A 27,280-nucleotide genomic window follows, 5' to 3' on the forward strand; every position below is an offset into this window, starting at 1 on the left:
CACTGAAGTCTACTTAAATATAGATATTGCTTGGTTTGGGAATTGTAGCATCCCTCTGACAGTTAATTTGCTTGTGTGATAATCTGCTGACAAGTTAATTTACTTGTGTGTGTGTAAAGAGAAATGCTAATTTGCTGACTGGTATTGTTTGTATAAAGCTGCATTTGCAAAATAGCTATAGCTGGGAAAATCAGGTCTTGTTGCAATATGCAGCTGTGTTTGTAGAAAAAGGTATCAGATATAAGGGAAACATCCAAGGTTGAAATGAGCAAAACAAGTTGTGAATAACAACTCCAAATATGGAACTAGGAAGAGAGGGGAAGGTACCAGTGGGCATGGTTAAAGTGATGTATGGAAAATGAAAGTGATGTAGTTATGATGCTAATGATGCTAATGTAATTAACATAACAAAACTGATAAAAAGGCCAGCAATGCATAGTTTTGCCAGAACTGGCCTGGCCTCTTCTCCACGTGCACGTGTTAGCAATAAAGATACTCCTTCTCCATCATTGTTTCATCGTTTCTGAGACTCTATTGGGTGAGTACTGGGAGCGAGCTCAAGCCATTAGGACCCCTAAAAGGGGCTAAGGCGTTTTGTTTGTAACACAGTTGCTATGAGGATAAAATGATGGAGGAGAACTAGATATGTCACCCTGAGCTTCTCAGAGGAAGGGTGGGTATAAATGTTTGTTGTTGTTGTTATGTGCCTTCAAGTCGACTATGACTTATGGCGACCCTATGAATCAGCGACCTCCAACAGCATCTGTCGTGTACCACCCTGTTCAGATCTTGTATGTTCAGATCTGTGGCTTCCTTTATGGAATCAATCCATCTCTTGTTTGGTCTTCCTCTTTTTCTACTCCCTTCTGTTTTTCCTAGCATTATTGTTTTTTCTAGTGAATCATGACTTCTCATGATGTGTCCAAAGTATGATAACCTCAGTTTCATCATTTTAGCTTCTAGGGACAGTTCTGGTTTAATTTTTTCTAACACCCAATTATTGGTCTTTTTCACAGTCTATGGTATGCACAAGGCTCTCCTCCAAAACTACATTTCAAATGAGTTATTTTTTCTCTTATTTGCTTTTTTCACTGTCCAACCTTCACATCTATACATAGACATCGGGAATACCATGGTCTGAATGATCCTGACTTTAGTGTTCAGTGATACATCTTTGCATTTGAGGACTTTTTCTAGTTCTCTCACAGCTGCCCTACCCAGTCCTAACCTTCTTCTGGTTTCTTGACTATTGTCTCCATTTTGGTTAATGACTGTGCTGAGGTATTGATAATCCTTGACAAGTTCAATGTCCTCATTGTCAACTTCAAAGTTACATAAATCTTCTATTGTCATTACTTTAGTCTTTTTGACAGGGCCAGTTCCTATGGCCGGCCAGGTTGGGCACTGGCCCGAGGGCTCCGCAGCTACAGGAGCCCCTGGGGGGCCCCTCAGGGAGCCTCTGCTCCCCTTCCGCGAGCCTCTGCTCCCCTTCCGCGAGCCGTGGCACAAGCCGTGCCGTGGATAGCAAGACAAGAGCTTCCGAGCCATCCGCAGCCGCCGCCGCCGCCCGCCACTATCCCCCCCACTTCACCTACCTTTCTCTGCTGTACTTTGTGGCTGCACGCACTGCGCACGCAGTGTTGCTATCAATCAAGATTGTTGTAAGAGAAAATATTCCCTTTGGGATCTTTTTCCAGGTACTACAAATAACAGCCATTCAACAGGAAGTAAAGTAGCAGCAATTTATTAGTTCAGAATTAAGACCCCAGTCACAAAACAGACTGAAGCCCCGAACAAAGGGTACAAGTTACTTTTATATATTTGCATAGCAGTTTCTGCATCATAGAGACGTTACATGGTATTCATGGAAACAGTTCTTTGCATAGATAAGAACTTAGCACTTTGCATAACCACAGAGGCACACTGTCTAGTACAAAGCAGGCAGAAACAGACTGGAACAAACTTTGTGGTTAATAACAGGATGCTATAAAATAAGCTGAAAGAACAGGATTTATTTTATTTATTTTATTTAATTTAATTTATATACCACCCTAAGCCCGAAGGCTCTCTGGGCGGTGTACATAAAAGGTAAAAGCTGGCACAATATATAAATACAATAAATATAATAACTCAAAAAAACATGTGGTGTGGTGCTCTGTTTCTCCTGAAGTCACTGGGCAGATTTAACTGTGTGTACGCGTCTTGCTCGCCTGGAACCCATGTCTATCAATCACATGGTCTAAGAAATATGGGGTAACTTTGGCTCTTATCACAAGATGGCGGCCAAGGTTTCCGCAAGGGACTGAAGCCTCTGCCGCCATCTTGGCTGATGGCAGCAATGCGTGCGCTGCGTGCCATCAACCAAGATGGCAGCCGAGGCTTCAGTCCCTTACGGAAATCTCGGCTGCCATCTTGATTGATGGCAACCCTGCGCGCACAGTGCGTGCAGCTGCAAAGAACAGCAGAGAAAGGTAGGTGAAGTGGCGGGGATGGTGGCATGGGGGATGGTGATTGGCGGTGGCGGCGGCAGCGGGTGGCTTGGAAGCTCTTGTCTTGCGATCCGCAGCACAGCTCATGCCACGGATCGTGGAAGGGGAGTGGAGGGGCCCGGGGCAGGCTGATGCCCAAGGGCCCTGGCATTCCTGGAGCCGGCCCTGCTTTTTGACATTCAGCTGCAGTCCTGCTTTTGCGCTTTCCTCTAACTTTCATCAGCATTCTTTTCAAATCATTACTGGTTTCTGCTAGTAGTATGGTATCACCTGCATATTTTAAATTATTGTTATTTCTCCCTCCAATTTTCACACCTCCTTCATCTTGGTTCAATCCTGCTTTCTGTATGGTATGTTCTGTGTATAGATTAAACAAATAGGGTGATAAAACTCATCCCTGTCTTACACCCTTTCCAATTGGGAACCAATTGGTTTCTCCATATTCTGTCCTTACAGTAGCCTCTTGTCCAGAGTATAGGTTGCACATCAGGACAAATGGCACCCCCATTTCTTTTAAAGCATTCCATTTTTTCAGCGTCTATTGAAGACCATCCTCTTTCAACAAGCCTTTTAAGCAGATATCTTATCCAGTCTGCATCTGTGTTGGAATTGCTTTTTAAGACGTTTTAAAAATTGTTTTTAAAAGATGTTTTGTTTTAAAGTCTTTTGCTTTTAAGATATTTTAAAGTGCTTTTTAGTGTTTTTGTTTGCCGTCCTGGGCTCCTTTTGGGAGGACGAGCGGGACATAAATTTAATAAATAAATAAATGTCCCCTCCTTCCCCTTGCTTTTTCCCACTCTGTGTGTTTGTGGTTGAGAGAGCCAGCGACAGCACACAAGCGGATCCCAGTGAAAAAAGTGGTTGGGCCTTGGAGAGGTCACGTGGGTGGATGGAGGGCGGGACTTCGTGGGCGGGGCCTGCTTTCGCGTTGAAGAGATCATGAGCCGACTCTCCCGGAAGTACCACAGAGTCCGCATATCTAGAGGCGCCCATTCTCGCGAGACGAATTTTAACCGCAGAATGAAATCGCGTGTTGACGTCATTCCTCTGCGTCGCGGCGCACCGGCTCTCTCCGCCGCCTCGCTGTGTCATCGTCGCGCGCTCTCTTCGGCAGCCCAAGTTCTGTTCCGTCTCCCGCTTACTCGCTGCTGTCGCCGCCGGCTGCCTCCCCCATGGAGTACCTCATCGGCATTCAAGGGCCTGACTTCGTGCTGGTGGCCGCCGATACCGTCGCCGCCTCCAGCATCGTCCACATGAAGCGCGGTCAGTCCCCTGGCTACGGCTAGGAAGGGAGGCAGGGGGCCTGTCAGAGTGGGGCGGGGGAAGGTTCCTCGTCTAGTGTATGATAGGTATAAGTCGATGGGCGACGTTTGATGGGGCAGTATTTTATGTTACTGTCTACTGTGTTTTCCCCGCGACACTTTCAATATTTGTTGATTGTTATGCAATCTTTATTAAAAATAAAATAGATATTAAATAATAAAAAAGAGCGGGGCGAGGGGACGCGGGGTGGAGGAGATTCTTGGGGAGGGCACAGAGCTCGGCGGGTACAGCGCCTGCTTTGCGTGCGAGGCATTGTAAGATCAAGCCTCTGGCGTCTCTGCTTTTCAAAAAACGAAACTGGATCCAGGCTAAGTTGGTTGCCTTTAATTCCCGTTGGAATCGGTGGGGTTTAGCCTAGGTATGGTTAACTTTCCACATTGATTTGTATAGGACCTACATTCCAGTGCAGTAATGCTGCTGCTGCTGTTAATATGATTTCTTACCTGCCCTTGGCCATAAGGTCTGAGGGTGGGTTACAGCAATTACAAAATACGCTGTTAAAAGCAGTTTAAAACAAATTGTAGTAACAGGGTGGGTCCTGAAAAAAACCCTCAGGTTTCAAGGCCAGGGTAAAGAGGTGTATCTTCTGCATATGATGAAACCTATATAATGAAGGTGCCAGGTTCACCTCTGTGGGGAGGGAATTTCACAGCTTAGGAGAGGGGCTGTAGCTCAGTACTAGAACATGTACTTTCTATGAAGGAAGTACCAAGTTTAGTTCTTGCTGTTTTCAGTTAGAAAGGGTCGTGTGGTAGGTGATGTGAAAAACCTTTGTGGAACAGATAGATAGGGAGATAGGAGGGCTTCTGGGCAATGCTGGAGAGTCACAGCTAGTCAGAGTAGGCAATGTGATGCTAGATAGCCTGACTTGGTATTAAATGGCTCCCTGTCTTCCTGTATTATTTCATGGGAAAGACTATAGTTCAGTGGGAGAATGCACACTTTGCATGCAGAAGATTCCGGGTTCAATCTCCAGTTAAAAGGACCACGTAGAAGGTGACTGGAAAGATCCCAGAGAGCTGTTGTGACACAGTACTAGGCTAGATGGGCAGCTTGCCTGATCTTCCTTCCTGTATTCCTAGCAGGGGTGATCAGGAGTGGCCAGACTTCAGGCTTGCTGGACCTACTTTGTTTTTTACTATAATCCTGAGATCCACCAACCAGAGATTGGTGCAAAACGCATGCAAGGGCCATTATTCAGTGGTAGAGCATCTATTTTGCATGAGAAGGCACCTGACATCCTTAGGTAATGCTAAGAGTGTCCCTTCTCTCAAACGCTGGAGAGCCATTGCCAGCCAATGTAATGGCCTAATAACCCAGCTCAGTGCGAGGCAGATTCTTATATTCCCACTTAGAATTAGCAACTTCTAAGTCCAGGATTATTTGTTTATTGAACAATCCTCCTACACAAAAAATCCACCCATGTTTACCTCAAGCACTCATTTTAGCAGTAGATTTTAGGGGGGAGTGGAGGAAGTCATTTGGTTGCTGGTATTAAACAATTGGGATTTAGAAATCCTTGCAGATCTGCTGTAGATACGTTGGTAGATCCAGGTCTGCCTTCTGACTGCCCCTGAGTTACACCATGGAATATTTAGGAGCAGGCCCATAGCTCAGTGGTAGACCACGTTTTCGCATTCTGAAGCTCTCTGGTTCTACCTCCCAGCTGAAAGGATGAGATAGCAGGTGATGGCAGTCAATTCTGTCTGCCCCAGACACTGGAGGGGTGCTTCCTATAAGAGTAGACAATGCTGATCTAGATGGGGCAAATAATCTGCCCTCCTGTAAAGTTATGCCCCATTATCCTGAACTTGGGGTGGTAATAGGGTGCTAGAAATTGAGGATGGGGAAGACCCACTAAACTTGAAGAGCTGCTAGGAGGAGAAGCTAAACTGGGTCAAAATGGTATTTGAAGGACGGGGGTGTTCAAAGATAAGGCAGGGAGCTCCATAAGCTTGGCTGATTATATGTGTGCAGAAAAAGAGCAGGGGGCCATGCTTAACTTGAGAAAGTGGTGGGGACACATTAGAAGGTAGGGAAGACCTACTAAAGTTTGGGTGTGGAGGTGCTTGAAGATGGAGCTTGAGTTGAATTGAGTGAGAAATGAGACTAATAATAAATGAGGCAAAATATTCTATTATAGTGTAGTAAGGTGGAATGGAGATAGGTATGCAGAAGTGGAACAAGGACACCCTGGGATATTTAAAAGGTTGAAGATACAGGAGTTGGTAAAAGGTGGGTAAGCAAACACGTATCCGGGGTGTGTGTGTGTGTGTGTGTGTGTGTGTGTGTGTGTGTAGATGACTGGAGAAGAGGCAAACACAAAGGGTTGTTGGGAGAGGAGGCTGGCTGCTGTGTTCAGATCAGTAGGCCTTTCCAAATCCAGTCAAAGGACCTACCTTTAATTGGATCCTGCAACATGAGACCCATTTCTGATTTCTTTGCTTTCAATGCCCATAGGCTGGCCATGTCCAAAGGGAGGACAGATGGGCTCCTCTTAACTTGAATGGTTGCATAGAAGTGTTTGGTGGTGCAGTAATGCAAGGATGACCAAAGCTGCATCCTGTTCTAAACAATTATTAAAGACTTAAGAGATCTGACCTCCTCTGCATTTGGTCACCCTCCCTTGGTGTCGTTTCTGTAAAAGAGTAAAAATGTACGTCAATGATATCATCCCCATTTTCTATCATCTTCAGTTAGAGTCAGTGATGTGGAGTAGAAAAAATTCCATTACTATATTTTTCTATTGCTTTTATTTTCAGAAATGAATTGTGTCATAAAATGAGAGGGCAACCCAAACCCTTGGCCTGCAGTGGCAGGGCTTAATGGAGTGGTGGTCTCCACTACATCCCTGCTGCTTGTGTCAAAAGTGGAGAGGGCAGGAAAAAGGCCCCTTTGCTATGTCAGTTCCATGATGCTGTCATGTGATGGCTACTGAACCAGCTCAGGATCCAGCATATTCTCTGCTGCCCCCCAAATGTCCTGTTTCAGGGATTTCTGCTAGTTACAGGTGTTTGGCCAAGCATGTTAGGGTTCTCCTTGTCAGCAGGGGAAGAGAGCAGAGACTGGCAAGTCTAGCCAGAGGGATACTTGCACCTCGTCCAACCCACAGCACAGCAGATCTTCAGGGGTTTGGATTGCTCTGTCCATCAGTGGTATAACTAATATGATGCAAGTTAAACTGGGTAACAGTACAAATCTTAACTGTCATCAAAGCTGTAATAAACTTTTTCCAGTCAATGTCTCTCGGAATCACAGAAATTTACATGTGCAGCAATTCAGGCATGGTGAATGAGAATGTTAATAGCTTTTAGTACCTTCAGTTTCCCCCCTAAAGTCTAAATATTTATTTATTTATTAAAATATTTATAGGCTGTGCTTTTCATAGAGTACAACAAGGGGATTACATCATACAAAGATATAAAAAATGTAAAAGCAATAAAAATATCATTAAAAACAATAAAAGTATCAATAATACTGTACTGGGGGGGGATCATGTTAAAAGGCCTGTCTAAAAAGTTGGGTTTTTAAAAGACGCCTGAAGGAAGGAAGGGATGGTTCTTGCTGAACCTTTATTGGGGAGTTCCGCAGGGCAGGGCCTGCCACACTAAAGGCTCAGTCCCTGGTGGAGGCCAACCGAACCTCAGGAGCATGAGGAACCACCAAAGGCACCTCATCAGAATATCTCAGTGATTGAGATGGAACCTAGGGAGTCAGGCGGTCCTTAGGGTTCAGTCCTTTGAGTCCATGTAGTTTAGGGCTTTGTGAATTAACAAAGGTACCTTGAACCTGGCCCAGTAGTAAATTGGTAACCAGTGCAGCTCTTTCAGCAGTGGTATAACTTGTTGCCAGTAGTCTGCTCCTGTAAGCAGCCTGGCCACTGCATTCTGCACTAGTTGCAGCTTCCAGACCATATGCAAGAGGAGCCCCACATAACGCACGTTACACTAGCTGAGTCTTGAGGCTACCAATGGATGGACCACTACAGACAGACTGTCACGATCCAAGAGTGGTTGCAGTTGGCATACTGCCGAAGCTGGAAGAAATCACTCCTGGCCACAGAGCTCACTTGAGCCTTTAGTGACAGAGATGGATCAAGGAGTAACCCCAAGCTGTGAACATGCTCCTTCAAGGAGTGTAACCACATTCAGGACAGGCAGTTGATCTATCTCTTGGACACAGGAGCCACCTACCCACAAGGCCTTCATCTGTCTTAAAATACTTGCTGTTATTCCAATATAAATAATTTCCAAGTAAAGTTGTGGATTTTGTCTTCATGCACCTTTAAACTGCAGTAAGTGCACTTTATCAATCTCCCCCCACCCCCAAGTATTAATATTTCCCATGGCGTTTAGCAATTGGAAAACCTTTTTAGTTAGCTATGCAGCATATAAAAAGAACTTCTTAAAACCAGAGCACCATCACTTTTAGGGCAGCGGGAAACTTTTCCAATTGATTGTTTTCTGGAAAACCTGCATCACTTGTTCGTGTGTAGCCACTTGTAAGTCTCAGCCCATCAGTTGAGGGAAAGAAACCAGGAATGTAATATTTAACTTGACCATCTTGGATGGCAACTTACAAGTGGAGCAGGTTTTTCGATCTGTAAAAGGAGGAACAGAGGGACATAGTCAAAGCATCAGGTGTACATGCCATAAGAAAAATTAGTTATTTAACAAATATTCCCTCTATAGGGAATGTGGTATGTGTTGCTAGAAAATGATAAAATGCATTGTTTCTGTTAATAAAACTAATAAATGCAGGGGAACTCCCATTAATTGGATATCCTAGAGCAGGGATAGCAAACCTTCAAACCTCCAGATGGTGTTGTGCTCCCAGCTCTTATCAGCACCAGCCAGCATGCCTAATGGTCAGAGAGGATGAGGAGAGTTGTAATCCAGCAGCATCTAGAGGGCCTCTGGTTCCCCCTCTGCTCTAGATTATGTTTTTTTATTGCAAGTTGGATCTGCAACCAAATGTTCCCGTGTGGAGTGCTTCTGTTCAAGATTTCTGCTATACCGTCTTTCCAGATACTGCTTTCCATTCCTCCTCCCCCTCCTCCTCCTCCTCCTCCTCCTCATTATTATTATTATTATTATTATTATTATTATTATTATTATTAGTTAAATTTTTATACCGCCCCACTAACATAGCTCTCTGGGCGGTGTACAACAAAGAAATACAAATATATACAATAAAAAGCTCAATCCTGACAAAACCGAGGTGCTACTCCTGGGTGATAGGGGAAGGTTGGGTATTGTTGACCTGGAACTCAGTGGGATAAGATTACCCCTGAAGGATCAGGTCCGCAGCCTTGGGGTTGTTCTTGATTCCAAGCTGTCCATGGAGGCTCAGATTTCGGCAGTGAGCCGGGTAGCTTGGTATCAACTACATCTTATCCGGAGGCTGCAACCCTACCTCCCTATTCATCAGCTCCCACTGGTAGTACATGCCCTGGTCACCTCTCGATTGGACTACTGCAATGCGCTCTACGTGGGGTTACCCTTGAAAACGGTCCAGAAATTACAGCTGGTACAAAATGCGGCAGCTCGTCTGCTCACAAATAGCCGCCGCCGTTACCACATTACGCCGGTGTTAGTTCATCTACACTGGCTTCCAGTTGTTTTCCGGGCCCAATTCAAGGTGTTGGTATTAACCTTTAAATCCCTATACGGTCTCGGCCCAGTTTACCTGAAGGAACACCTCCAGTACCACCAATTAAGCCGCCTGACCAGATCAGCCGCGCAGGGCCTTCTCTCAGTACCACCAACAAAAACAGCTAGGTTGGTGGGAACTAGGGAGAGGGCATTTTCAGTGGCGGCCCCCACTCTCTGGAACTCCCGTTTGATCTTCGACATGCCCCCTCCCTGGATGCATTTCACCGAGCATTAAAAACTTGGCTTTTTGAACAGGCTTTCAGGACCTCCGGGGTGGGCTAATCTTTATCAATATTACTGAATGCCCGTTGTTTATACACTGTTTTATGATGCTGTATTGTATTTGCTCTGTATTTTAAATTGTAATTTTACTGGAATTTAATTGTGTACGTCGCCTAGAGTGACTTCGGCCAGATAGGCGACACAAAAATTAAATTATTATTATTATTATTTTAATAAAATACAACAACAATATAAGAGAGTAAGAAAACTAAAAACAGTTACAGCACATGTTAAAACTAGATTAAGATAGATTAAAATGCCTTGGAAAAGAGGAAGGTTTTGACTTGGTGCCGAAAAGATAGTAACGTTGGTGCCAAGCGCACCTCATCGGGGAGACTGTTCCACAGTTCGGGGGCCACCACTGAGAAGGCCCTAGTTCTTGTTACCACCCTCCGAGCTTCTCTGTGAGTCGGAACTTGGAGGAGGGCCTTCGATGTAGAACGTAGTGTACGGGCAGGTTCATATCGGGAGAGGCGTTCCAGCAGGTATTGTGGTCCCGCGCCATATAATGCTTTATAGGTTAAAACCAGCACTTTGAATCTGGCCCGGAAGCATATTGGAAGCCAGTGCAAGCGAGCCAGAACAGGTGTTATGTGTTCGGACCGCTTGGTCCACGTTATCAGTCTGGCCGCCGCATTTTGCACGAGCTGTAGCTTCCGAACTGTATTCAGAGGCAGCCCTACGTAGAGCGCATTGCAGTAATCCAATCGCGAGGTTACCAGAGCATGTACAACTGATGTGAGGTCCTCCCTGCTCAGGTAGGGACGTAGCTGGGCTACCAACCGAAGTTGGTAGAACGCGTTCCGTGCCACCAAGGCTACTTGAGCCTCAAGTGACAGGGAAGGATCTAAAAAGACTCCCAGACTACGAACCCGTTCCTTTAGGGGGAGTGTAACCCTGTCCAGGACAGGGTGTATATCCACCACCTGATCAGAGAAACCACGCACCAGCAGCATCTCAGTCTTGTCTGGATTGAGCCTCAGTTTGTTAGCTCTCATCCAGTCCATTGTCGCGGCCAGGCAACGGTCCAGCACATTGACAGCCTCACCTGAAGAAGATGAAAAGGAGAAGTAGAGTTATTTATGTTATTTCCCCCCTCAAACTGTCAGCCAGCATCCCATGGCCACTGGGCATGCTCAGTCCTCATCAGGTTGTTTAGGAGGTCTACCCTCCTTGGAAATATATATTTTGTACTTCGGAAAACCTGGGAATCCTCCTAACCCTGCTAAAACCTCCCTTGCGTGCATGGGTGCCGCTGTATTGACTGCATCAGTGTCACCCTTGGTAAATTGAAATTGCTGTTGGTATGGGTTGGGTGGGAGAGAATTCAAAAACTGTTCTTATTTCATTATTCCAGTGCCATTAACTGGAGATGGGGAAACTGATCTATTGCCGGGGGAAGTGATCTCTCTCAGGAGGAGAGTGCCGGAGGAGCATGCAGTAGCATGAAGTTTATGAGAAGATTTTTTAAAATATCAGCTATAAGGGAGGCGAGAGAGAGCATACATGAACAAGTGAAATAAAGATCCATAGCTCAAAAAGTTAGGCAGAATCGGAAGAGCAGAAGTACTAGAAATGAGCAGGCCCAACCCTCACGCTGCAGGTGAAAACCTTGCAGTGCAATCTTAATAATGTCTACTTGGAAGCAAATCCTATTGAATTCAAGGGGGTTAGGACGGCAGCCTAAGTGGACCCAGTCTAGCCAAACTATGCATGGTGGTGGCCGGCCCATGCAAGTCTACCCCCACCCAGATGTAAAAGAGGGTGGGATCCCATTTTAAAGGGGTAGAGGGGTGTGCAGGAGAGTTGAACACAAAACACTTCTGGCTTCTCCCAATGGCACCTCCCAGTGGTGGGGAGCATCTTCAGTGCTCCTCTTCGCTTCCTGTTAATGGTGTCTGTTCAGCTATTTTAGTATCCAAAAGTTGTTCTTTAAATATAGTACATTCAGCTCCTGAGTCATCCTTGATGTGCAGGGTGATGAAGAGGTGGAAAGCTTCTAGAGCAGGCCTGAGATAAAGTGGGGTGGGGTTTGCTGAAGGATGGCTCAGGCTTTTCCCAAGCACTGAAATATTTGGTCCCGCCCTTTATGCATTTTAACAAAAGTGACAAAAAATGCTTATGTTTGGGGTGTGTGTAAGGGGAGTGATAGTTGCCCCAGTACTTAATAGAGCAAAGGATTGTGTCATGACCCCTTGGATGAGGGGAGCCCAGAGCAGGGCTGTGGAGTCGGAGTCATGGAGTCGGAAGCAATTTTGGGTGGAGTCAGAGTCGGTAGAAATGTTCCGACTCCGGCTTCAAAATAAATTTTGATTGACAATTTTTTTTAAATATAAATTCAAAATGTCAAAGAAGCTTCCCATGAAGTCAGCTGTAGTTGAGCATTTCACCGTAACTCAAGATGGAAAACATTTTGTGTGTCAGTGTATGACACAGGACCCAGATGAAGACAAACGCTGTGATGCCAAGATCAGCGCATATTCAGGCAGCGATAAAAATGCTCCTATGAGAGCTTCCAATTTAAAAAGACATTTACAGCGCTTTCCAGGGCTGTGCAATTTTGGGTGGAGTCAGAGTCGGACAGTAGAAAAATAGAGGAGTTGGAGTCAAAGGTTTGGCATACCGACTCCACAGCCCTGGCCCAGAGAGAGAGAGAGAAGATGGGCAGGAGCGGGGATGGATGCGGCAGTGGCAGCATTGCATGCCAGTTCTTTAAGTAGGGCAGCCTTTGCCAACCAGGTGCCCTCTAGATGTGTTGGACTACAACTCCTATCCTGACAGGAGCTGTGTAGTCCAACACATCTGGAGAGCACCTCTGCCACCTTTTACTTTTGAGAACTGGTGACGTCTCGTTTCGTGCACGTCCTTCCCAGATCCCAGGGAAGATCTCTGCAGTAGTCCCATGTGCAAAAGTTTGTTTTTGTTTTTTGAAGTATTTTAACAACTGCAAAATACTCTGCTAATCCTATTAAAGGATTGGACATATCAGAAGCTTTTAAGCATGTCCTCCAGGGAAGATTATTCAACAGTATTTTGTAAATAGCAAATCATAGTAAGGGTCTGATATGGAGATTTAGACTGTTCTGTAGAGTGCTACTTTTTCCCAAAGACACAAGTGGCTTCTGGGAAATGAATTTAATATGTTTATCATCTAGGTAGAGGAAGGCAATGGTAAACCGCCTCTGAATACCGCTTACCATGAAAACCCTATTCATAGGGTTGCCATAAGTTGGGATCGACTTGAAGGCAATCCATTTCCATTTCATCATCTACGTAATGCATGCTGAGAGTAAGATAAGATTGCCATTAGTGGCATATAAGAAGCATGCTTTCGCTGTTGTCATAGTAAAGCCTTTATTTTCTTCCTAAAAGCACCTATTTTTAAAAACGTTTCTAGAGGAAAATACAACATAATGATTTTTATGATTTTCTACTCCGTCCCCCCCCCCCCCAAAAAAAAGCCCAGGTGACTTTTAGCACTTTCAAAACTATAGTTGGTTCTTTCAGATTTTTTCCTTATTTTTATTAGGTGCTATCAACTGATTAATCATCTACCTTTAACCGATTGATCTAGTAAATTTAAACATGTTTATATGTTAAGAGAGAGCCAGCATGGTGTAGTGGTTAAGGTGTTGGACCTGGGAGACCAGGGTTCAAATCACCACATAGTCATGAAGCTCACTGGGTGACCTTGGGCCAGTCACTGCCTCTCAGCCTCATGAAAACCCTATTCATAGGGTTGCCATAAGTCGGAATTGACTTGAAGGCAGTACATTTACATTTATTTTATATGTTAAGAAAACGGTTGCATGGATGGCTGTTTAAAGATATATGAATGTAAATAAGTTCTCATGATCTTGTTCTGTAACTCCTCCACACATGTGCAACGTCATTTCCCATAAGATGCTAATACTTTAACTTTTGCGTATGCAGGGAAAAACAGCCCATGTATTTATCAAAGACTGTCGTGAAGCACTTCACTGTAGCTTATCCTTATTTCTGTCTCTGCTATGTGGTTTTTCTTCCATCCTTCTGATCTAGATCATGACAAGATGTTCAAGATGAGTGAAAAGATCTTGCTTCTCTGTGTTGGGGAGGCGGGTGACACTGTCCAGTTTGCAGAGTACATCCAGAAAAATGTCCAGCTCTACAAGATGAGGAATGGTGAGTAGCATGTGTGGTGATGTGCCCTTGTGTGGGTAAAGTAAGATAAAGATGTCAAGGATTCTGCGTCGGTAAACTCTATGGTTTCTGAACTCTACATAACAAAACCACAAGATACGTAGCTGGGTTAGATCCAGGCTGGTCACCCAGTTTCACAACCCAGATATGACATGCACCTTGACTTGGCCCAGTAGCAGAGTATGGATCCCTCCCTCCCCTTGTCCGTGTCCCACTCTCCATCATTCCAGGTGTCTTCTTTTTCCATATTCTCATGAATGACAATGCAGGGAACCAACAGAGCATTTTTGTAATTTTTTTTGGGGGGGGTTGCATGTTTCCAGCCCTCTTGGACTCTCTATGAGCCAGTCTGCATATTCAGACCAATTGCATAAGTGGGATGTGTCACTTCAGAGTGCATGTGGAGGAGGGGTCCCCCCCATCTGTATTCAAACAGTAAACTAATGCTCTCTGTCCATAGAAAACATGTACAGGAACAGAAAGGATTACGATAAAAATGCAAGTTTTCTTAGGGCAGGGAGATTTTTTTTTAACTGAAGGATTTATTCAAATATGCATCTCCTATCCACCCACAATTTGGAGTGGTAGAGTCCCAACAGAGTAGTACAAGGTAATTCTGCATACTTAGATTAGCTCATAAATCATCCCTACACCTGTGGTATATTCTCTTCTGTTTGTGTGATCATAGCTATGTTGATTCTTGGCAATTCTCTCTCCCTCCCCCCCCCTCTTTTTAAGCATAGGTCTGCAAAGTAAATATTTTTACATGCCCAGGTGACAAGTCTACTGAGGTTCTTCTTCCATGTCTTTTGTGGAATACCTCTGGCCCAGATTGTGAGGGATTATCATTGCCCTATTTTAGTACTTGTTCAAGTTAAAAAAAAAAATCTTCCTCTGTACTATGAAACCAAGCTGGAGAAATGCCTGTACAAATGTAAGGGATTCTCTCAAATGAGTTTCCATTCGCCTTATAAGTTTACCTCCAGTCTCGTACCCACCATTGCTCAGGAATTCTAAGAAACCAAAAAATCAAAGCAGTTTTGAAATCAGTGGTTAATCAGTGCAGGTTTGAAAGGTTCAGCATGTCATCCTGATTCGTAATGACATCCAGTTGTATCCAAACACTGACAAAAACCTCCTTGATCTCCAGAGCGGTTATGCAGCATTTGGCTATGACATCTCAGTGCATCCAAATGCATAGCACATAAATAAACAACCTTCCAAAATATACAGCAGATGATCATGTCCTTTTCTTAACAGGATATGAGTTGTCTCCAACGGCAGCTGCCAATTTCACACGCCGAAATCTGGCTGACTATCTGCGGAGTAGGGTAAGTAAGCCAGTTTTCAGAAGTTGTGCTTGTTTGAATGCTGCACATCTCTGTCAACCATCTCTAGCCACCTCTTTATCTTGCTTGTTCAAAAGTTTCTCTTGGACCTGCCATCTGCATCACGTTCCAGTGTCTTAAAGAGAGAAAATTATTATTCTGGCTTCAAAACATAGGCTTGATTCCTAAAGTAACTTTAATAAGTTCATGGAAGGAAAGCTTCTCATCCCCTCCTCACCCGTTGCAGCCCTCTGAAAAGTCTCTGATCAGAAGAACCCCTAGATGTCTCAATGTGCTATGGGTCATGGGTGGCTGCTGGGGGAGAATTGTCTACAACTAGGAAGAGGTCCATCCAGTATTGGATGGCTCTCCTCTTGACCAAGAGCCCATGTTCCCTCCCACATTATGTAGAGGGGATCATTAACCACCCAGAGAGACTTTTTTGAGTGTTTCAGGGGGGGAGGAGACAGGAGAGTTTTCTTCTGTGAGCTTAAGATCCAGTCCATTGGTTTTGTTTAATAATGGTTTCAAGGCAACAAGTCAAGTTGCCTCACTTTTATTGGTGCCCCCAGATTTTACTGAACACATATTTATTATTATTTATTAATTATTTGATTTATTTCCTGCCAGTAGGAGCCCACTATTCACACATTACTCGCATGTAGGGCAATGACATATTGACTGAGGAGTGGGACCACATTTTTAGTAGGTGTCCTAATCCTGCAGAGCCCCTACATGCGGACAAGAGCTTGCACACTGAGGTTTCCTTACAGACAACAGCACATAACACATGGTTCTTCTGGGATGCAGATGTGAAGTTGGGGGCAGGTCTGAAAGCACAACCCTGCTCCCCGGTTACACGTAATTGGCATACAGAAGAGTAACATACGAATAGGGCTAATGGAATCAGGTTGTTTGAATGTGTTTTTTAAAAGTATCTAACCTCTTGATGTTGAAGCCATATGAAGACTGGCTTCCTAATACTAGTAATTTCCAAAATGAATTTCTGAGTGCTGCATTTACCATTTTAGCAATTAGGAATGGAGGCATTGCTGAGGCCATGTTGTTTTACAAGAATGTGAAGGCATGTGCCTTTTCAAACTGTTAAAGAGTTACAATTCTGGGTGCTACATTTGAATTGAAAGTGGTCCCTGCCCCATTTATTTATGTGTTGCGCTACTTTTTTGCAAACACAGGCGCCAACATGGGGTTTTAGCATCACTTGTAAAAATATCCTAAAATGAAGCTGCTTTGGCTCCCCTACTAAACAAAATTTAAAGTCCTGCGCCAAGGTTAACAGAGGAAGGGCTGTATATGCCAGTGATGGATGACATGAAGCAGCAGTATACTTAGCATGTATATAATGCCCAAATATATATATGTTACCCCTTGGTAACAGCATTTGTATGTTAGCAGCTGATGAAGGCCGAAGCTGAAACGTTTTGTTAATATAATAAAAACCTCTGTTTGGTTAATAACAATTACGTTCATATATATTTTTAGGTGATTAACGGAATCCTTATAGGGATCCAGAGCAAGCTTGAGTGAAGTTCTGTTTGTTGCTTTCAAAACTGTCTTTTATATATATATATATAATGTCCAAAGCTCTTAATGTACTGTTAACTGCATCTGAATGTCTCAACAAACCATTTTGCAACAAACCTTGCTTCAGATAGTTAAACTGGTTTGTTCTGAACTAAGAATGGAAGCTTTGAATCTCCTGCCCTCATGCACAGTGGAGATGAGAACTCAGCACTCACTGTGGTGTGTTTTGGTTGCATCAAAGTGTGGTTTGTTGTGACATCAGAATGTAGCCACTTGCTATTGGTATTGGATCTGAATTGATTTTATGTTTGTGCTGTTGTTGTGTTAAATTGTGTATGCGCATGTGTGGATTTTTTTAAAAAATTCTATTTATTTATGCAATTATTTTAACTGTTTTTATGTATGTAACTGTTTCATATATGTTTATATTATATTATAAATTACTTCAAGATGCCTCACAGGAACAGATTCATAAATTATATAAGTAGATAATAGTAATTGTTTACATTCTTACAGTGGCCCTGGGTGGTTGGACAGTAATATGCTCATACTGCAGATGTGAGTCTGGCAGTGGCTTTCTTAAGCCTGCTGAGTGAAATCATGGCAGAGGCATGATTCAAATTTGCGGTTCCTGACTTGTAGCCGCTACCCTACACCTGCTCTGGGCCAATGATCATGAAGGTTACTCAGGTCTCTAGAAAAGCAAAGAATGCTGACTTTGTTCTCACTTTTTCTCCTCTTGACGTTCCTTATCACTGTGGTATTTTCTCCCCAGCTCCTTCTGATAGGATGATGAATCTTCTCTCCTTTTAAATGAATAAAAATATAGACATGTGCCTACTTATGACTGAGTGCTGCAGGGCAGGAAACACAACATAAAAAATGGAACTTGCATGTGACCAGCCAAGTTTGTCTCTTACTTAGAAACAAATGGCTGCTTTTTTTATCATCATTGGTACTGAGGTGGCAGCAAGCAGTAAACGGCTGTGTCTTTTTGCAAATTAGCATTAATATGTTTTTGCTCTGGGGCAAAGACGTTACACAAAAAGGTGCCTTGTTGGCTTTGTTTGGCAGAAACCATTTCTGTGACTATATAAAACATGCAGGTAGCAGAATTACAGCTATCATGAATGGAGATAATGGAATCCACTGGATTTCTGAATGCCCTGTGTGAGTTCCCAGTAGATAGAACAGGTGATCCTGTTGAAGCCCTTGTCACACTGTGGAACAGTGAGGCACGTTGGACTCTTGACACCTAGAGCACCCTCTCCGGCATTGTGGAGCATGGTTTGCACCTTGGTACACCAGTGAGCTAAAGTCTGGACGACAGCTGGAGCGCAAGTGGCAAAAAAAGTGCTGTGAGGCTGATCGGACACGAGTAAAACATCATAACCATGCCTACTGTGTGGCGGTGAGGGCGGTGAAGAAGGCCCATTTCTCTGCCACCATTGCATCCAGTGGAGCTTTCCATATTGTCAGGGGTCTGTTGACATCAGCTCCAGGAAATGGAGCTTTAGTCCCTTTGGAGGCCCACTGTGAATTGTTTGCAGGACACTTTGAGGGTAAAGTTGCTCGCCTCTGTAGCAATCTACTGTAGTCTCCAGTGAGGTGTCCAGAGCAACGTCTGCTGCAATTTCTTGGGAACGGTCTCAGTTGATGAAGCCTGATGACGTGGACAAGGTGGTTGCGACGATGCGTCCTGTCCTGTCTACCCTTGCCCTTCTTGGCTTATTAAAGCTTGCCGTGGGGGTTTGACCGAGTGGATCCAGGGTGTGGTCAACGCATCGTTGCAGGAGAGAGTGGTTCCAGCATCCCTGAAAGAGTCGGTGATCCATTCGCTCCTAAAGAAGCCCACCCTGGACTCATTGGTTTGTGTCAACGACCACCCGGTTGCAAATACCCCCTTTTTAGGGAAGGTGATTGAGAGAGTTGTGGCGCAGCAATCGCAAATACTTTTGGATGAAACAGATTATTTTGACGTATTCCAGTGTGGGTTCAGGGCTCGTTATGGGACTGAATTGGCTTGGTCACCCTGATGGATTACCTTTATTGGGGAAAAGGATAGGGTGTGTGTGACCCTGTTATTCTTACTTGATCTCTCAGTGGCTTTTAATATCATTAACCATGGTATCCTTCTGGGCCGACTTGGTGAGATGGGTATTGGAGGCACTGTTTTAGAGTGGTTCCGATCCTATCTCCAGGGTCATTTTCAGAGAATAGCATTGGGTGATTGTCTTTCGGCTCCCTGGCAGTTGTGTTATGGGGTGCCTCAGGGTACCATCTTGTCCCCCATGCTGTTTAACATCTATATGAAGCCCTTGGGAGCTGTCATCAGGAGATTTGGGGCGAGGTGTCAACAGTACACTGATGATATCCAGCTCTGTTTCTCTGTAACATCTGAATTGAGAGAGAATGTGCAAGCCCTGGACTGCTGCCTGGTCTTGGTGGTGGGCTGGATGAGGGCCAATAAACTGAGTCTGAATCCTAGCAAGACGGAGACGCTGTGGGGTTGGTGGCTCCTGAGTTTGGATAATTGGTTAATTGCCTGCTTTGGATGGGGTTGTACTCCCTCTGAAAGAGCAGGTCCGTAGTCTGGGGGTGCTCCTGGATCCATCTTTGTTGCTAGAGGCCCATATGACCTCCGTGGCTAGGAATGCCTTTTACTAGCTTTGGTTGGTAAGACAACTGCAGCTGTTTCTGGACTGGGATAGCCTGACCACTGTTGTCCATGCACTGGTAAACTCCAGGCTGGATTACTGCAATGTGCTGTATGTGGGGCTATGTGTGCCCTGGAGGTTGGTCCAGAAGCTGCAGCTGGTGCAAAATAGAGTGGCGAGACTGCTCACTGGGCAGGGTATCACCAACATGTCACCCCATTGCTGAAAGAATTGCACTGCCTACCTGTTAGCTACCAGGCCAAGTTCAAGGTGCTGGTATTGTTGTACAAATCCCTATACAGCTTGGGATTAGGATAATGGAAAGATCGTCTTACTTCTTATATACCCAGTCGACCACGGCGGTCTGCAGGGGAGGGCCTCCAGCAGATACCATCTTATCAGGAGATCCGTTCTGCACAACATAGGAAACCAACTTTTAGTGTATGGCAGTGACCCTTTGGAATTCCTTCCCCTTAAATATTAGACAGGGGCCATCTCTGTTATCTTTTTGGCGCCTACTGAAGACCTTCCTCTTTCAACAAGCCTTTTAAGTAGAGACCTTATCACAGTCTGCATTGGAATTGCTTTTTAAAATGCTTTAAAGCTTTTTTGAAAAATGTTTTTAAAGATATTTTGTTTCAATATGTTTTTAAGGATGTTTTGTTTTAATATATTTTAAAGACTGTTTTTATGATGTTTTAAAGTGTTTTTAGTGCTTTTGTTTGCCATCTTGGGCTCCTACTGGGAGGAAGGGCGGGATATAAATCTAATGAATGAATGAATGAATAATAAATAAATAAACAAATAAATAAATAAATAAAAGTCAGTCTGCCTGTCCTTGGCTCAGGGTAGTCATACCTGATAACTGTCACTGGAGTTACCGTAGCTCAGTAGTAGACCACGTGCTTTGGATGCAGAAGTCCCCTGGCTGAATCCCTGGCCTGTCCAGGCAGAGCTATGCTCTTTTACTACACTGCTCTTAGGGGTGCTTGCATTTACGATGGGCCTCTTAGCCATTTTTGCTTTAATTCCTAACTCGCTATGCACGTTATCTTCTATCACAACTTCTCATGTAATTTCCATATGCAGCTACACCATGTTCACGTGTGCCAGTTCAGGCGAATGCAATCAACTGCTGGCATGCATCTATGTGTACATCAACATGTACTTGCCAAAATGCTGATTTTGGGGGATCAGCGATACGACTTGTGAGATCATCACTGGAGGCCATTGCGTGCACACGGACAGAACTGCATGGGCTAAGAATACCTTGCTTATTTGGGGAATTTGACATGGAACAATTTAGCGCTCTGGTGTGCTTGCTCTGGAGAACCACCAACAACAACATTGTTGTTGCAATTACAGTAGTTTATTTACAAAAGAATACGGGATTTGAAGGTAACACATGCCGATATGAAATGATTCATGTGCAATAAAGTAATGCTGCGGCTTGAAACATCATTAGGGAAACATGCAGAATGAAAAGGGTTAATCATGCATGACACAGACAGAGCCATCCATACGTTGCCTGGACCTAGACTATATTATTATCATATTTGATGACTATAGCAGAGGCGGGAGAGGCTAATTACCTAATATGGAATTATGGGGTGGGATCTTAAAGCCTCAGCTTTGATATGAGGAAAGAGAGAACCCCAGCTGGCAAGGGAAACCTTTTCATTTCTTTACTGTAACCCAAAGGGACATCATTGCCAATGACGGAGAGCTTCTCCATGGAAGATGGATAATTATGGTCTGGCAAACTGATCTACTGCTGAGATGGCTGGTTAGCTACCCCCCAGGTCCATTTCCCTCTCACAGCCAAGAAGAGGTCTCTTGTGACCCCTGCCCCAGTATGGCTGAATTACCCTTTCCTGAAAAAGACAATATAGGATGCTCCCTGTATCAGGGAGTCCAGAAGCAAAATAACAAACTGCTCATAGGCATGGGAACACAGGGAGAGGGGAGGCAAGGAAGGGGCTTAGCTAAAGTTGGTGGAGGAAAAAGAGAAAGAAAGCCAACTCCTGCACTTCATCGCAGGGGTACAGTGTCAAGCAACCTTCTGGAAGTGGCCCAACAAAGCGGTGCACGCTGGGGACGCCTTCTGCACCTCGTTATAGGAACAAGTATAGCCTACGATCTTGCCCTGAATCTGAAAGAACTTTTTTTTAGAGTTCTGGGCTTGGGACTGAGAATCTTTTCATGCCAAAAGATACAGTTGGGGAGATTGTTGAGACATCCTGAGCTGAATTAAGTGTCATGCCACTGGGTGAAAGCCAAGCCATGTGGGCAACTCTGCCGATGCATTGCATTTTTAGCAAGGTGCTCTTGCCTTTGTTGTGAAAAGGGGTGAATTTGGGAGTTCTCAGGAAGTGTCGCCCTGGGCTCCTTCTGGAAGGAAGGGTGGGATATAAATTTAACAAAAAAATAAAATGCAAAAAGGATATTTTATTTAATTGATGCAGTTGTACTTGCTGATTAGAAACCATTTACTCCCAGTGGGAGGTTACTGGCCAAACTGTTGGTATGGAGATGTGAAGGCCTGGAAAAATGGGGGGGCTTTCCCCATTTCCCCCCAAAAAACCTCTTCCCTCCCCCCTGCCAGACAAATGGAAAAATTGAAAAATTCTGGACAAAGACATGTGAAAGGGTATAGGAGCTTGTTTCAATCTGGACAAACCTTCAGTTTTTAGAAGTCCATGATGAACATGATGACAAATGTGTAGAAGCTCACAAAAGCTCAAAAAATAAAATGATTACATTTCCTGTAGTGTTCAGTGAATCTTGGTTTCCTCCCCCCTTTTTATGGAAACAAGTGCTTGATGTCTGCTTGATACTATGGAAGACTAGAGGAGACATCATGTTTTCCAGGATACATAATTTTCTTTTTTTACTTTAATATTGATGGTTTTCCTGTTGCTGCTGCTGCTGTTGCCTGCTCCTCATAAACTGGCAAAACAAAAGAGATACTAGGTTCCTTGCAGTTCAGCAGCTTGTATCTCCATTTGTAACAAAAAGTTGAAAAGTAAATTAAATGTGTAATTATTGTCTGAATAAACTGTACTTTTAATACACCAAACATGACAATTTAATGGCAAACCAAGTTATACATAATACTTTATCTTCTTCAAGTGACTTTTGATCGTTAAAAGGTGCTTAAAAAATAATATTGCATACTTTTAAATTCCAAAATTTCCGTTCCCTCCACCCAGAAAATCATCCCCCCCCCCGTTTTTCTCCATGGCTTCCAAATTTCTGGAAACTTTACATCTCTGTGTAGGTGTTACTGTGATGTGGTGCTAGATTCCAAATTTAATTGGGGCAAGGTGCAACCTTCACTTGTGATTGACACATGCCTACATTTTATACCAGCCAGAGCACAGGGGCTTTCCCTGGTGACCACAGTGATGCCCCCATTGCTCCAAGCCATGCCAAGTCACACACGTGGTCTCAGGGGAGGTACAGAATTCCACTTAAACCCAGCTTCTTGGTAACACTAGATAGGCCAATGGTCTGGCTTCTCATAAGGCAGTGTCCTATGTTACCACTTTGCTCCTTCCTTAATTTCAGATCAGTTTCCAAAGCCCACATGTATTTCACTTCAAAGTGGTTGGTTGCAGGTTCATTTCATTCCTAGCCACAAACCACCTTCCAAGTTATTGAGAGCTAGTTAAACCAACATGACGCTGATTATGATTTCTAGAATGCCCGAAGGGACCACTGGCGGATCTTTCATTGGCATGGTGTACACCCAGCTGTTTCCAATAGTGTGGAGAAAATATCCTATCAAGTTGCTTACTGGTAATCCAATAGGAGCACTGAAGGCTTCGTTACGCCAGGTCAGACTGACTATCCATCTAGCTCAATCTTGCCTGTGTCAGGGGTTGCCAATCTGGTGCCTGCAAAGGCATTCTTTGGTGTTCCCAGGATGAACCGTAATTCCCAAATTCCCAGCTTTCATTTTTTAAAGAAGTGAGTTTCTAGCATTTTTAGAATCTGAGATACGAGACAAAACATGCAGGCAGCATTTTGATTGGAGGTGTGGGGGGGGAGAGGGAGAGGGGGTGTCCGCCTTGCATGTTTTTCCTGGTACTGAAGAATGCTCCCTGTTAATGATCAGTAGCGTTATTGTGTTGTATTCAGTGCTAGCTTTACTCAGAGTAGATCTATTGAAATTAATGGACATGACTATCCATTTTGTGTGTGTAGGGAGAAATCAGTGTGTGATCTCCGCAATCAGGGCTAATAGGACATAGCTGATCTCCCGCAGTAAGCCAAAGGTTGTCGGGGGGGGAGGGAGGAGAGGCAGCAATGACTATTCTCTAATTTTGTGTTATGCAACGCCCCTATGGCAGCCATTTTGTGTTATGCCATTTTGCTATGGTGGCCATTTTGTGGCTGGTGCCCAGAATACTTTCTCAAAATTCAAAATGTACCTGCTGGTCCAAAAAGGTTGGCCACGCCTGGTGTGTGCTGACTGGTAGCAGCCCTCCAGCCTTGCCCCTCTCCTGATGCATGATCCTTTGAATTGGAGGTGCTGGGGGTTGTGCCTGGGACTTTGTACATGCAAAGCATGTGCAGTTCCACAGAGCACTGGTCTCCTTTCCAGATAATTCTTTTGCTGGTGGTATTTGCTGTCTTTTTTTAACAAGCCTTGTTAGTGTCTCAAATAACCTCTTTAACAAACCAAAGCTCTACTGTGTCACAGTGTTTAATGCCAGCTTCCAGATACGCTCCATTCAGTTGTCAGATGCTGCTTCACAACTTTTATTCTGTTCCTGTAAATATATATAGAGAGAGAAACACACTTGATTTGTCAGAGGAATTTGAACTGTCTTCATAGTAATAGAAGCTTTTGTTGAGCTGGCAAGTTCAAATGTCAGAGCTGCTTGCTTTGATAGTCACCTTATGCTGACAACCATGGCAATTGTATAAAAGTTTAAACATCCATAAATGTTTGGGAGTGAGGGGATGAAGCCTGCTCCATTTGGAGAAAATGTGTGGCTTAGTGCAGTAGCCATCATCAGAAGCAAGGTTGGCTTACCTCTACTTGAAGTCAAAATTACACAAGAAGCTATTCAACTAAGGCCTCTTCTGCTGTATACATTTGAAGCATTATTCTATCACTTTAAACAGACATGGCTTCCCCCAAAGAATTCTGGGAGCTGTAGGGGCTGTGAGTTGTTGGAGACTTGGAATGTCATGCTCCTCCTGTATAAGTATTTATTTTCTTTCCCTTCACAAACGAAGAGTACAGACAGGTATCATGGAATTGCAGGATGGCGTCAGGAAGGCTAAAGCTGAGAATGAGCTGAGGTTAGCAAGAGATGCCAAAAGCAACAAAAAAGCTTTCTTCAGGTACGTCCATAGTAAAAGACAGAGAAATGGTGGCACAGCTACTGAATGAGGATGGCAAAATGATAACAGATGACAAAGGAAAGGCAGAAATGCTCAATTTCTACTTTGGCTCAGTCTTCTCCCAAAAAAGGGTCTATGACCCTCCCGGGAAACATGAAGTAGAAGGGGCAGGATTGGAGTTTGAGATTGATAGACAAAAGGTCAAGGAATACCTAATGACTTTGAATGAGTTCAAAGTGGCAGGGCCCAATAAACTGTATCCTAGAGTATTGAAGGAACTGGCTGAAGAACTCTCAGAACCACTGTCTATTATCTTTGAGAAGTCATGGATGACAGGAGAAGTGCCGGATGACTGGAGAGCTAATGTTGTCCCTATCTTCAAAAAGGGCAAAAAGGAGGAACCGGGGAACTACAGACCAGTCAGCCTAACATCAATCCCTGGAAAAACTCCGGAGCAGATTATAAAGCAGTCAATCTGTAAGCACCTTGAAAACAATGCAGTGATTGCTAGGAGCCAGCATGGATTTATGAAGAACAAATCCTAATCTTATTTCATTTTTTGATCGGGTGACCTTGTGACGCTCCTTCCCTGGCTCTCCCTGTCAGGTTCATACCTGCTCGTGGTTACTGCCTGTCTCTAGGCACCACCAGGGACTCCACCAGTCCGGACCGCTCTCTCTTATGATTTCTCTCCCCACTCTAGCACAGATCTCAACAGATCCCCCTGCTAGGCAACCACCAGTAACGTCCCAATACTAGTATTCCCAGAGACTCTGAATACTGGTATTGTTATTCTCTTCACCGCTGCCACCATTTGTTACAGTTCCCCTTCAGCCTTGGTCATTACCTTACCCTCCCTTCTGGTCTGTGAAACCCCAGCCAAGGATCAGGCCTTTGGTAAACCATATTAAGTATTTATTACAGATAACAAAGCTAACAAGATTAACAAGATTTCTTCTTAAGGCACATAAGCATATGGTTTTACTCAATACTAATCCGAACTCCGCCTCCCTCCTGGTAAACAACTCTCTCAAACCCCACCAAGCAATCCACTCTTTCTCTTCTCCCCCCAGATTCCACAATTCACCACCTCACATTCCCCCAGATTTACCTGTCATCCTTTCATTTATACCGTCAGCCATTTTAAACATTCAGCCAATCATCAAGCATTCTATTGCCCATTCACTCCCCCTCCTCTTTCACTACTTACCATGTATACTCTAAACAACCAGCACTTACCATATATACACTAATATATAGGAACATCACAGACCTCCCTTGTAGACTGTCGGAATGCTGTGGACATAATATATCTCAACTTCAGCAAATCTTTTGACAAAGTGCCCCGTGATATTCTGATTAGCAAGCTAGCTAAATGTGGGTTTCCCTTTCTGGTTTGGAGACAAATGATGGCTTACTCATCGCTCGTGGGGATGAGGGAGCAATCCGAGTGCGAAGCCCATTTGTCACTGGGTCAAGCGGAGGACACTAAATGTTATGTCCACTGCTCCTTCTATGAAGCAAAAAGAGGAAGATTGCTGGGTCAGATTATTGTTAACTTCTCGGGTTCTGAAGCGAAAGCATCAACTATCTGTTGAAGGTTGCATTTCTTTATGTCAGTTATCAAGTGGCCATTTTTTCTGTACCTGGTAATGCTGTTAGACGTCTGGATAAATTGTAGTTTTGGGACTAACCTTAATATCTGAATTGTTTTTATTAGTATTGTAACTCCTATTTGGTTTTTTGGACTTTATAGTTTTATTCTTATTTTTAATTAATGCTTTTAATCTTAATGGTTGCATGATGTTTTAATGTTTTTGTGTACATTTTGATCTGTCATGACCTGTGGTTAGAACATTAAGCTAAACTTGACTTGTTCATTCTTGACTGCCACCTCTGGTTTCACTAGTATGTCTGAATCAAGCCTTGGGATTTGCACAACTTTCACTGAGGAGCAGTAACCCTCTGATTTGCACTGAGTTCTGTCTCTAATTGGGTGCATGTGCCTCTTTAACATGTTTTGTCTGTTAAAACAAAGGGTTATATTCAACTAAGTCTTGCTTGGAGTAGGCCCATTGAAATTAATGAACTGAAGCTAGTCATGGCTGTTAACTTTAATGGGTCTATGCTGAGTAGGACTAGCATTGAATTCCACCCAAAGTCTGCAACTGTGTGGCCTATCTTTGGCCTTCTTAACAAAAGCCAAAAAACCGTTCAGTCTCCTGAATATGATGTACATTTAAATGTACATAGCGTTGGGTATAAATGATGGATTACAGGAGCGTTGAATTTAATGTCATTGTTTCATAACCATTTTTGTCAATGATATAAATCTTTCTATGTTACAATTCCACAAAATTAACAAATTAATGCATGACTTTTATTTGTCAGTACTTGGCTGGCCAATTAACTACTCTTTCTCAGCCCCGTTCCCCCCCCCTCCCCCAGCAGTCTGCTGGCTG

The 27,280-nt window shown here is 43.9% G+C and overlaps 1 protein-coding gene across 1 annotated transcript in view; it reads left to right on the top strand.

Moving 5' to 3' along the window:
* Positions 1 to 3,495: 3,495 nt before the first annotated feature.
* PSMB2 (proteasome 20S subunit beta 2) overlaps positions 3,496 to 27,280 on the top strand; it is a 51,494-nt gene continuing 27,709 nt past the window's right edge. Inside the window, exons 1-3 of the mRNA XM_061597336.1 lie at positions 3,496 to 3,752; positions 13,790 to 13,912; positions 15,191 to 15,261. Of these exons, the coding sequence (XP_061453320.1) occupies positions 3,662 to 3,752; positions 13,790 to 13,912; positions 15,191 to 15,261 (285 nt within the window). The 5' untranslated portion in view covers positions 3,496 to 3,661. The remainder of the gene's footprint in view (positions 3,753 to 13,789; positions 13,913 to 15,190; positions 15,262 to 27,280) is intronic.

This window comes from Rhineura floridana, chromosome 15 (genome assembly GCF_030035675.1).
Source record: "Rhineura floridana isolate rRhiFlo1 chromosome 15, rRhiFlo1.hap2, whole genome shotgun sequence".
In the NCBI taxonomy this organism is placed as follows: Eukaryota; Metazoa; Chordata; class Lepidosauria; order Squamata; family Rhineuridae; genus Rhineura; species Rhineura floridana.